Here is a 13393-nt window from a genome sequence, read left to right on the forward strand (position 1 = left end):
GTACTGGCAAATGGAAGTCAAGGGACCATGTGTAATGTTTTGACAATTATTCAATTTAAAAACTCACTACAAATTTTCTAAAAGGTGTAAATAAATGTTTTCTAACAAACCAACATTTTTTTAATGTCTAGTCATCACTATTTATATTACAACGGGAGCGTTGCTCAGACGGAGGTAGTCATGTTTCGCTAAGGAAATTCAAATCACGTTTCGGATTTCAGTCTGTGTCTTGTGTGGAGCTGAGCTTCTGGTTTGTAGGTTGAGTTTCTGGTTTGTATGTGCATGCCGATCGAATATCAAAATGTGAAAAAAAGGGGAAATAGAAGGTTTGTATGGTTATAAAAGTGCAAAAGTGTTGGATTTGGGCCTTGGAGTCCCAAATTGAACATGTCAAAATTTGTATTTTCGTCAATAACTCAAAACTAATATCTGCGACATAAGCCTGCTTTTTTGAAAATGCATCACCAATATTCCTCTCAAATAGTCCAAATAGTTATAGATGTCCTACCGTGTGAATGGTCATCAAACTCATCTCCAGTAAACTGCTTGAGTGAGTAGTACTTGCTTGCTTTTACTTCTATACGTAGCCATCACCTTTCAAAATATGTCCAAAGGAATTACAGTATGAGCAAAATGTCTAATTTTGTTAAAAAAAAAAGATTTTGTAGATAAAGGTGTTTTTCTGCCTTGTACTCACTGGTAATTTCTTTAGGTAGAAGTGCTTGGGTAGAAGTCCAAGATTAGCATTTTCCCTTGACAATCATAATACTACGTTTTTATTGAGACTAGCGTACGCGATATAATTTATTCTATATTGTTATTATTGGGATCATGGTGGTCATAATGACTCATAAAGAGGTGTTTACAATCTAAATAAACAATGTTGTTAAGGTCTTTCTCTTTGTCAATCAAAAGTAATTGATGCTCCAGCAGTATTGTTTTCCAAATGTGACCACTGAGTGTAGCTAGCAACACAAATGACAAAATAAACACCTCATTTATTTTATCTTTTTTTTATTTCAGTATCAAAGACCTTCTCAACAATATGAAAACCACAATACAAATGACTAGTAATTACATCGCTAGCCAGAAAATGACACGCGTTAAAAACACAATGTGAAGTAATAATCTGAGAAGTTGGGTGGGGGAGTGAAAAAGGATGAAAACAGTTAAACAGAGGCGGAGCAGGAGAAGATTTGCTGTTCGATACAGGGACAAAAGACTGAGGGGACGACAACGCGTGTGGCCGACCCTCACCTAAGTCAAATCCTGCTTTGTGACGCGCGCACACAAGCGCGCGCACACACGCACAAAAGGAGAGTGAATGGAAGTAATCAGAACAAGTGTTCATTGGTTTTAGACATCTAGTTGTCAGAGTGGCCGAGGTCGCTTTCATTATCTTATTAGGAATTTTTGGATTATACTGAATATCTGAGGATAAGTCAATTTTGCGCGAACACACACACACACACAAGCGGCGACACGGTCGCTTGTCTAGTCTGTCATTACTCGCCTTTTTTTCTTGATGATGGGGGTCAATACGTGAGGTGTGATTGATTGAGCACCAGAACCATTATATGAACAAAGAAATACAGTCCTACGTCCCATTTTACTTGAGGGAGGAGAAGGCTTGGAATAGTTTGGCCAGGTTAATTTCAGAGTAACCACTGGCGGCAAGCGCTTTCTCCGGAACTTCCTTCAGCTTCCGATACACCTCCTTTTCTTTATTCCACCAACCAGCACGACCTAAAGGGGAAGCGGGGGAAGAAAGAAATGCATATGTCATCCTGAATTATCATGACTTGGCTCAAACATAAAACTGAGGAACATGTGGTGAATAATAAGTATTTACCTGGAGATACTATTTCCCTGCAATGCTATCAATTTGAGGGTTGGGATGGAGATCACACAATTGGACTCAGTGTTCAATGGCAGCGCAAGCACAGAGGAACAAGGGATCAATACAGAAGTCCAACGCGAGCGCTAAGTCGATACCTCGCGGGTTATCCCCTCAGGTGGGCCACTGTTAGATGACTGATACCATCTCAGACAGGATGGCTGACATTCGCTAAATCTTCCCAACAGTACAGCATTCAGGGAGTGTGCATTAAGTGTCATAAAACCCATAGTATTTTGGTTGTCTGTTGCTTTTTTTGAAGTAGTGCTTACTGCAGGTGTTCATTAAACACATTAACACAGAAATAGAGAGTAAATGTGGGGACCTTAATGCATTTCGAGAAGCTGTAAACACACACGTCCAAATTGTCCATATGGCCATATCTCCTGTCTTGTCCTTCCTTCCTGTTACATTAGTGAGTGTAGTCTAAATAGAAGCTTACAGAGTGGCCATGAGAACAAAGGTCACAGAAACGCACACGCAAGACGTGGTTGACTTCAACGGCATCAGCTTAGGATCACAAGAACATACTCAAGCTAACGGGGACATGGATGGAGAAGGAAAAGGAAGACACAGATTTATCCAGGTAATAGAAGGGGGTGGGAGTGATGATGCATGATCAAGCGATAGCAATCATGTCATCATTTCTAAAAAGGTAGAAAATCAGCCCCCCCGCTCACTCTTTCTTCACCACTGCCTCAATCACCAACAGTGAATAGATAAAGGATATAAAAGTGGCACAAAAATAGACTAGAGAACAAGTTCAAGAAGTATGCAAGTAAAGAGAAGTCGGGAAAGTGAGATGAAATTTAAATACAGGTAAATAGTGGCGTTGATCTACTAAACCGCAATCAGTGGGAGAATTTGTGTGTTTTTTTGGCACAGTTTGCTTGTGTATGGATGTAGTGAGAATCCACTGACCATTGATTGGTTGATGAAGAAATGCTGCGCAATAAGGCGTACGTGCGCATAAGACGTACCCTTAATTTTGGGGTCAAACTTAGGTATTTTCTGTGATACTGTGTATGAGCTGTACCAACACTTTGGCAACAAAGTAAAAACTATAGCAAAACAGAATTAATCTCATCTTTTGTAAATTATTCATATTTCTTGTGTTCATATCCATAAGTAAAGTGTGTTTTAGATTTCCCACATTGTAAGTGGTCTGTGAATGCCTCCCCACTGTATGTAATATTGAATGTGCTCGAAGCTGTTGCTTTTCCTTTTCCTCCTGACGCGGTTCGAGTTCATTTTACCATAAATACCCGAAGTTGAGCAGCATCCGTGTTTCACCAAGTTTATGATTGTGTGTATATGCCAAAAGACAGCAATTAATAAACGAGTCAAATGGAATACCTTTACATGTGCTCTAATTGGGGCACTCTTAGTTGAATCAACTGGAGATATCAGACCTTTTTTCTCTCTCAGTTTTAGGAACATTCCTGTGCGTGAACAAGGACGGACTTGGACATTGGTTCAGTCTTCCTGCTTCTTTAAATGAAAATAATGCCGTAATAACTTCAGCTAACACAAGCTGTTGTTACCTGCTACAGGCACTTAATGCTAACAGCGAACTGACATCCCACGCCTCTAGCTCATTTCAATATGGTAATTATTGCAAGTAAAAATACAGACGATATAAAAATGCACATTTGTGCATCAAAATCCGGCTTATGTAATTGACAGATCAGTCCTCCTTGAATGGTGGCGAAAAAAAAACTATATCTAATTTTTAGGTTACTGTTTATAGGACACAACCATATTTTTGGCCTTCATGTTTTGTAAAAAAATATGCGTCTTATATTTGGGGAATTCCGGTATTTGTTTATCCAACTGTGTTTTTAGGCCAGCCACATAGTGGCTTAGATATGTACATCTATGTTATCTATAAGCATTAGAGAATAATTTGTTTTTTCTTTCTTTCATAAAAATGCATTTACTGTAAATCTACTATTCCAAATCATAAAACACAAACGAGACCTTGTGGATTTATCCGAATCAAAGAATTTGGCAAGTGATATCTCATTATTTCCATTTTACAATTGGAACTACTTTGATCTTTTGTTTTCCTACTTAAAGGTGGTTTTAAACATGATGCATCAATGAAAAAAAAAATATGAATGAAAATTAATTTAATTACGATTTAATTAATTACAGTCATGATTAAAGTGTTACGTTACATTGCTTTAATCTGAACAGGACTGTTGTGAATTTTGGTGGCAATTTGTTGTAGTTTTTAGACCTTTAGGAATGCTAACATTTTAATAGACAGCCAGAAGCTTTTGTGGCTTGTATGCTGCTTCCTGCAGCTAACTAGCAAGCACAGCTACCTAGCTAACCAGTGACTCCCGATGTCGAACTTGGCAACGTTCAAATGTTGATACAACCAAGTGTAGCAGACTTAAGAGTTGCCAGCCACGGATTTCAATGTAAACTACACAAAGTTGTTGTTCAAGACACGTGATTGGCTTCTGTCGTGTCAAGTTGAGGCGGGAGTAGACTACAACTCTTGTCCTCATTGGTTGATGGCAGGAGGGCAGGGCAGGAATTGTAGTCTACTCCCACCCCAACTCCCGTGGCCGTGCTGGGAGCCAATCACGTGTCTTGTAGGAGTTCCTGAGAACGGCGCTTCCTCAAAGTCACACATGCAGTGACGGAGACGCAAATGGAGCAGCTGCAAAGCGTTGTAAATATCTTACAGAGATTTCTTTTGTAATAAATTAGAATTTCAAGTGTAAACCTTGATTGTTATCATCTATGATCAGCTGCAGGCTTCATTTTAATTAGACTTTGGGGTGTCGCTAATATAACCGCGGCTCTTCGTGAGACTACAGCCAAAGTGAATGGGAATGGTAAGGGACTACGGTACAGTTAGTGTATAAGGTTTAATCATTTGTAATATGTGTACTGTAGTAGTATTTGTTTTAAATATGTAAAGTATAAATACTTTTTTCACATTTAAAAAAAATCAGGTACCCACATACACATGCATGAAAATTATGTTGTCACTGTATTATGCCATAATTCTGTATGAAAAAGTAGTAAGGCTTGACAGTTTTCCTTAAACACTTTCAACCGTCCTCGCAAAAATGCACATAAACACGTGTGGCAACAGTAAGCATATTAGAATTTATCCTCGCTCTAACCAAGGTGTCGTCACACGGCCACGCGCACTCTCGTAGCGCCGGGCACGAGCACGTCAGGGCTCTGCACGCTCTAACTAGGTGTAAATACAATAACAAGCCTGTAATTAAGTGAGCATGATGAAGTTAATGGAGATCGGCCATCGTGTCGGCCGCCTACATGAATATTCTATTAGGCTGGTGGTGGCGGGCAGCTGGAATAGCAGTTAATTTAATCACCACTCGGAGCACGGGGGAAACTTCTTTGTGTGAGTGTAATTGCACAGAATGAATAATTGATTCGACAATCGCACCCACGGACTTGGCCATGCCGCAGAAAGGAAAGGGAGGATGAGGAGATGGAAGGAGGTGGAGAGAACAGAGAAGGGAAAGGGGGAGTGTGTAGACCAAATACAGAAGCCAGTAAAAGGGACTATTTGAGCAGTGCAGCTCAAAGACAATTTAGTTTTATCAATGCGTCAAAATTACATTACGCTTCACACACAATCAGGCTGCCCATACTTAAAGATGTGCCGGGGAGGAGGAAAGGCAACAGATGCAAAGATGAAAAGTGGCAAGAAATGATTGGAACTCATCGACAGGAGATGCCAAGGGACGGGCGGCGTGTTTTCTAGAGCGGGCTGACGATGGTGTGCGCATAATCTATTAGGAGCTCTCCTACCGCGGATGAAATTACCTCCATGTTTTACTCAACCGCAGCAATCAGGCAGAAAACGCCACGCACATGCAGATAAGACGCACTCGTTCCAACATCGTGCTCAATCCAAAGCCATTCTACTTCAATGTGGTCTATTGTGCCTCTTGGGCATACATACAAACAAAACCAGATGCATTTGGATATGGCTATAAACTCCAAATATAAACATCCGGCAATTGCCACTGAATTGCGACTGTACTAGCATTACTGTTTGTCTGTTTGACTCTAATTATGCAGTTAGAAATAATTTACTGCTGGTAGCAAAATCACCAATGAAATGATTTTCTGAAAGCATTCGTGATGTTAAATTATGATCATGGAGATGATGGCCAAAAGCTTTACGTTATTTTGTGTACAACATTGACAAATAATTTCATCGTCAGCTAGTTGGATGGAATAAGAGCTTGATTAGGAAATCAAGGCCTACACATTCAAAGTGGAGGACTGATGGGCGCTTTACATATGACACATATAAAAGCAGGGAGTGTTTAGTGGTTTCAACAGACAATTATTGTATTGTATTGAAATGATTAAATGTTAAGTGGTAAAAAAAATATAATAAAAACATCCTCCAGGACATGCATTTTATTACACAAAAAGCCCTCCAAAACAACTATGGAATTGTATGTCTCATCCCTGTAATCTCTGCAATGTGGCCCCTGGGTGTGTAATGCAGTAATATGTGGTATTATGGCCACAGGACGGAGGATAACACCTTAAACCTATACTTTCTATCAGCGTGAAGGTGTTCATGTCTGTGTATATATGTTTTCAGTGGCAATAAAAAGGCCCAAAAAAAATAAAACCCTCAATTCCGATCACTGTCAGTTCATTACTACATCGATAAACTGTCGTGACACATCTCACAACATAAAGCTAATGAAGAAGAGCTGGCTTAAAGCTGAAGTTATTTTGAAGGACAGTTCTGGCAGCAAATAGGACATACTTGCTTTGAAGCATTCTGCAGTCGTGTATTTATAAAAATATATATATAATAATAATAAATCACTGTTATTTGCATGTTTTGGAACATGCTTTTTAACAAGACGTGGAAGAGAGAACAGACGGAAAATCAAATAATCGTAATTCGCCATACATAAGAAACACTTTTTCACAAAAAATGAAGGCCAAAAGTATGGGTGCATCCTTTAAACGATAAGTTTAAAAAATATATATTCATTTTTTAATATTCGACACCAATCAAGAAAGATTGATACATTATCCACATAAGCCGAATTCTGACGCTCAGATGTGTATTTTTATATCAGCCATATTCTTACTTACAGTAATTACTGTAACTGGACGAGCTAGAGGGGTATGTCAGTTGCAGCTAATAGGAGTTCATTCATGAGGTTGTTACGTCATTATTTTAAATAAATGAAGCGAGCAGACTGAACAAACGTACAAGTCCATCCTTGTTCACACAGGAATATTACGAAAACCGAGAGGTTCATGTAAAAGTTACAATGTCTTCAGCTGATTCAATAAAGAGTGGCAAGGTAAGCAGCTGAGTGCTCTGGTTAGAGAACATGGAAAGGTATTCCATTATGATGTTTATTAAATGCAGTTTTTTAGGCTATACACACAATCATAAACTTGGTGGATGTGCACAACTTTGGGTATTTATGGCAAAATGAATGCTGGCTGCATCACGAGGAGGACAAACAACTGCTTCAAGTGCATTCACATTACACTGGCGCTGCGTTCACTGTGTTATCCATGCGGCCTTGTTGACAACCAAGACGCAAAAAGGCGGCGCTTGACAAAATTGAAAGTGAAAGTACGCACTAAAACAGGGGAATAATATATATTGAAAGAGGTATATATAATCATTTTAAGCCTTGTAAATGACATGATAGTACATATCTCGCATTCAAATTAATGTTATTCAAACACAGATGTGTGGAAAATTTGTTTAAGTTATGTGGGTATAAATGGGGACCGAAAAAAGGGGGAAAACAAAAACTTGTTGTACACGGAGAAATATGGTAACCTGATGAAATTTGTCCATTCAAAATCATTGTCCTTTTGTCTCTGTCAAAAAGCAAGAGTCTATGGGCCTTAATAATGTATATGGACATCTCTCCTACTGCCCAATTCCACAAAGTTCATTTACATTGTAAAATATATCAGTGAGCCACTCCAAAATACAGTAATCAGAGAAATGAGGACATGAGCGCCACATACAATTCCATCATGCTGGCACTGTGTGCATTCTGAGAGCCCGCGCCTAAAAGCTCGCAAGTCTTTCTATAAGATTTCAATTCATAAGCAGTAGCACCCCATACAAAAATTACAAATTGGCATCAAAATGGTACCACCAGCAGTGGTCCATCCTCAGGAGTGTTGCGTGCGGCCATACTGAATTTTTCAAAATCCAACCAAAGTTTATGAAGACAACCTTCGGGGCTTGTTATAGTTTCCTATTCAGACATGAACTAACTCGAACGACCACTTAACAAGCGCATGCTGCCTCACAACGCACGGCTGCATTTCTAGACGGACGCAAGCCTGTGTTTGCTCCGTTTCGGCTCTGATGAGTGGTGGCCGTCCGCTGCTTGCATCGCCTCGGTAAGAAGACAATTGAATCCCGATAACTTTGGCTGTATCAGCACTCATACATTACTGGGGGCAACAGCGGTAGTCACTGGTTAGCTGTGCTAGCTAGCTAGGTCCGGGAAGCAGCGGAGAGACAAAATGGCTTTCTGTCACAAAAACTAACTTCTAACTAACTAAATTCATATGCACGTTCCTACTCTTGTCCACTGCATGCCCAACTGCTCTCAATTAACGCCACACCATCCTTCTCACTACAAAATGTAATATCAACAGCCGCAGATGCCGCAAAGTGAGGGACACACAATGCAAAAAAGAATAAAGGTGCTGTAAGAGAAAAAAAAAAAATCGGCCCTACTACTATGAAAAGAAGTGAAAGCAGTGCTCTCGTTTACTGATGCACTGTAAACAGCACAACAAAGTGATGCTCCCCCCTCGCGTTAATTAAGCGAACAAGCGAAATGCCTGCAGTAACACCCGGCGACCAAAAAGAGGGTGGCAAAACGATTTTGCGCATTCAGTCTGAACGCAGCATTAGCCTTTGCACATACAGTACTTTTTACATCCATGTAGATAGCCGGAAAGTTTGTACAGCGCTAATGACAACGCTCAACATAAGTGCTCAGAAAAAGTAGCATCTAAAAAAGAGCTACATTACTACTGGGTACTAATTTGTGCAACGGACTATTGGTTTGATACGCATTTCTGCAAGAAAAAAAATCAGTTGAATCAATATTACATGTTTGTATTTTTTATTGATATGTATTATTTTAATTTGGAAACAGATGAAAATCAATATTTCATTCCTAGAAAATCCCACGCCGGTGAGCTATTTTTCAAACAGCTCGATGGTGCTCGAGGGCTACCTCGTGCCTGCGGGCACAACATTGATGAAAACATCCAAAATACGATTCTTATTTGACATCAAATTCTCATTGAATTTGTAAAATGGACAAAAGCGCCTGCTTAGAGAATATGTGCATTATGTTGCATAGGGAAGTACAATAAAAGAGTGAAGTAAGGAAGAGCTCAGCAAAATAAAGGGAGGTGAGTCAAGAAGTGATTGGCAATGATTGCTTGCATCTAGGCTTTGACAAAAATATAATAAGAAAGGAGAAGTGGCGGGCTATAATCATGTTAGTAGACCTGCACTGGTCCAATCCCTTTATTTTAGCGCCTTCCATCATCTGAGTGGTCATCTGCTGATTACAAGTTATATTTACCTCTGCCATCTCACACTTGGCTGCCACACAGCCCTAGCATTCAGGCATACATACATAAATATTTAATCAAATAAATAAATCACTCGCTGGAGCGGCCCTTTCTAATCAAGTGACATCAATCAGAGAGAACTATGGGTAAAGAGGCCTTGTGGCTTCCGCCTCCCGAGCGCACCCACAGACTGGAGTAGCGTCGATTTGAGTCCAAGGGGGGAAATATACGCTCCATGTCCCATTACAGGAGAAGGGCTATCCTTTCTTCAGCGCGCCCATTACTTCCCCTATCATTTCTCCAAATCTAAAACCTGTTTTCAATCAACACAGCCAAACGAGTGCCTGTCTAAGAGAGAGAGCGAACTGGGAGAGAGCGGTAAAGGTGGACAGTGAGGGAAGGGCTGGGGGAGAGCGATAGAGGGCTCTTTCCGCCGTTCTCCCGGTGATTGGAGCATTTTGCATTCTGTACGTGTGTGTGATTGAATCCGTCTCCTAAATTAGGGCTGTTGACTTGAGGAGATGAATGTCCTTAACCCCCCCATGTACAATGCCCATACTTTGCTGGTGTGTGTCCCTGTGTGTGCAAGGGGCCGCAATGATGAATATTTTAAGTGCCGCCTGGGTAACAGGCTTCCTTTGAGCCATTGATTGTTAATGCTATGTTACATTTACAGTATTTCAGAGCAAACATTGATGGGGATATCAAAATTCAAAACATATCGTCACTGCTTTGATTTCATTTCTCAAAGCAGTACTGCAGAGTTCTAACGCAAAGAGCAAAAAATGAATATAACATTTACAAGGTAATGCTATATTAAAAGTAAATGCTAATTGGAAATGCATTAACTTTGGAAACAGACAATAACAGATAATAGGCTATGCAGGGACGAGAAATCTTGTGGCGTTTTATTCTCTTCAAATCATAGGATGAGATGTCATCCCATCTCTACTTACTAAATACTTCGACAGGCAGTCTTAAATAATAAATGTGGCAAAAACATTAGTATCATTTCATGTTTACAAAACACATTGGGAATGCAGGATTGGCAGTATCTAAATTTTGCGCTAAAACAAAAATCTTAATTTTGGGAGTAACATATGATGAATGATGTTGACGGTTAAGTAAGTAACTCACTTCTGTCAAAGAAGTCATATTATTTAAATATACTGGACTCTGGACATATTTTTAAAAAACTGTTGTCACTGTGGGAAGTGGATATGCAGTAGCCTCAACAGTACTGCAGCTGGCTATCTTCATTAGGGAGTATAATCAAGTCATTTGAGTGAGGCGGTACTCATGGTTGAACGGAAGGATTTGAGGGTACACAGGATAAAAGTACTAAGGGAACCAAAGGTGTAGATAAAGCTCTATTTAAGTGCCTTGTCAAGTAATATGTTTATTTTAGATTTTTCATTTTTTTAGACTATGCCGTGTTTTTCGGCAAAACAATGGCAGTTAAACTATTTGAGCTGATTTGGAACTGATTAATCGGTAAATCGATTGCAGATTTTGGGTAAGAGTTGGTGCTTTAAGACTTATATTAAGAAAAATGAACCCCATGGCCGCAAAGGGCTCCTAGATATATTTTGAATAACAACAACAATTTTAACATAGCTGACAAATGCTTTCCCTTTCTCTTGAATATGCAACATTAAAAGTGCAAGGATTTGTGAATGTCTGAATGCACTTACTTTTTTCTTCTCCCTGTAAAAATTTGGTCACTGCGTGGTCCCAGTCGAAGATGAACCTGTAGAAGCAGATCTGGTTGTACAGGGCCTTTTCTGAATACTGCAAAACAGATACAAACAATTCATTCAAAGATTGTTGCACGCATTTAAACGATGAGGAAGTAGAGACGCATGGAACATTTCCGTTCCTCTGTGTGAAGCGAGAAAACAAATTGCTTGTTTTTTTATCTTTACTGCAATTAACTGGAGGTGGATGACAATGAGCAACACTAAGCCGCGCAAGCGGAGGACAGGAAAGAAAGATAAAGGGTAAAGAGAAATAGTAAGAGAAACAGAATCAGCCACAGATGGAAAGAGAGAATGAAAAGAAGGGATCAGGCCTGAAATCCCCTCCCTCATAATAGTTTGTTGTGATAAGCCATTGTGAGCCAAGAATGCGAACAGCCGCGGCTGTCAATTTGATTAGCCATTATACTGCATGTTTAATTGCAGTTATTGGATCGTCATTTCCCCGCTACGCTGGAGAGGGCACGCTAAGCCCCGACCCCACACCGACGTCAGGTGTGTGCAGAGTGCTTTATTATTACCACCGGGAGGAAGAATCCCCCGACAATTCCCGCGTGTCACCGTTGGAGAGAGCGTGTACCCATTATACCTGCCAATCGACCACCGGTGTAATTGTAATTTCAGTTTTTACTGCGGCGGCATAATCAAGTGGCAAGAGTGTCTAATGTAGCGCCGTGCCAAATATGATGAGTGAGTGTGTATGTGTGTGAGGGGGACGAGGTGTTTAATGGCCATCATCAGCTTGCATGCATGGAACGCACAGCTGTTGACCACTGATGTTCTGCCTAGCCAACAACCCAACCATGTAGAACTGATGGAGCCTCGCTATTGGTTGCTATTGGTTGTGCAATCACACGCCATTTTGAAAAGAAAAGGAAGAAAAAAAAAACATGCACTTAAATACAGGAAAAGCAACATCACACACACGCAATCAAACAATATAATGCTGATTATAGACGAGCCAATGGCTGCTTTCTGATTGACTGACAGGTGCCAGGAAGGCGTGGCTAAAATATTACAGGGTTGTTATTGAATTTGTAGCACCTCAACCTCACCTTTCCTTGGCATACACGTACGTACGACTGCCTCGTCATACAGCTCAGCGCTTTGTTCCCGTACTGACACCATTTCAATTTGCTCCACAAATCTGCAGCATTTTCAGCCTGACTGCCTAAGGAGCAAACCAGCTGTGAAATTGCCTCTCTCCCGGGAGCGCAGCCACCCCCACCACGTTGTACCCCTTGCTTGTCTTCATCCCCTACTGACTCAACCTCTCCCCGCCACCGCCACAAATGCATGCACAAATAACAGTTACGAAAAAACAGGAATGCCATAAGGAAAAATATGAACCTAAAAAAAAAAAAAAAAGTTCAAATGGATCCCTGAATCATTACGCACCCCTCTAGAGTTGCAAAACAAAAAATAAATACTTGAAACTTGTGCAGAGCAAAATAATAAAAACTCGCCAATATTTATCATACACTCAAAAGGGCTTGGGCATCTTATTAACCAACTAATCGACAATTGTTCTTGGTAAGGTATAAATCATCGAAAGACCTACAATTGTCAAATTACACGGAATTTTGGCAACTTCTAAATGTTCAATGATTTATTTCTCTATGAAAGATGATTCATTATCATTTTTAAATCAAATAAGATATTTACAAATGTCTGCTTTTGTTTAGGCTAAATATTGGGAATTGTATTCTGCTATTCTATGTTTTGGCACAAACCAACAATCGAACAAAGAAAATAATGTTTTTTGCATTGTGAATTTGAGAAAATTACCTCTTATTGAGTAAAGGGATGAAAATGAAAACCTCATGGTTTATTCCATCCACAAAAATATTTGCTGGATAACCAATAAATAAAATCATTTTTAGGTGCATCCCGACTTTGCGTAAATCGGACAAAAAACCCTCCAAAACAAAACAAAACAAAAAACAATCATGGCGACAACATGATTGCGGGGACAAACCCCAAATGGGTTGTATTGCGGGTGGGCAGTAAATGATTCGGGTTTAGTTTAGTTAAGCCAACAACATTCAGCAATCTCGTGCAGCTGTGAGAAGCAAGCGATGACGGCGAGAGGTGAACATACATTTTTCCTCAGCTGTGACTCCGGTGGGCT

General features: G+C 40.0%; 1 protein-coding gene across 1 annotated transcript in view; it reads right to left on the minus strand.

Moving 5' to 3' along the window:
• Positions 1 to 1008: 1008 nt before the first annotated feature.
• Positions 1009 to 13393, minus strand: part of pola1 (polymerase (DNA directed), alpha 1) — a 62112-nt gene continuing 49727 nt past the window's right edge. The window contains exons 36-37 of the mRNA XM_088402491.1: positions 11200 to 11296; positions 1009 to 1746 (exon numbers count right to left, since the gene is read on the minus strand). Of these exons, the coding sequence (XP_088258617.1) occupies positions 1610 to 1746; positions 11200 to 11296 (234 nt within the window). The 3' untranslated portion in view covers positions 1009 to 1609. The remainder of the gene's footprint in view (positions 1747 to 11199; positions 11297 to 13393) is intronic.

Source organism: Hippichthys cyanospilos, chromosome 19 (genome assembly GCF_059441005.1).
Source record: "Hippichthys cyanospilos isolate Australia breed blue-spotted pipefish chromosome 19, RoL_Hcya_1.0, whole genome shotgun sequence".
Classification (NCBI taxonomy): domain Eukaryota; kingdom Metazoa; phylum Chordata; class Actinopteri; order Syngnathiformes; family Syngnathidae; genus Hippichthys; species Hippichthys cyanospilos.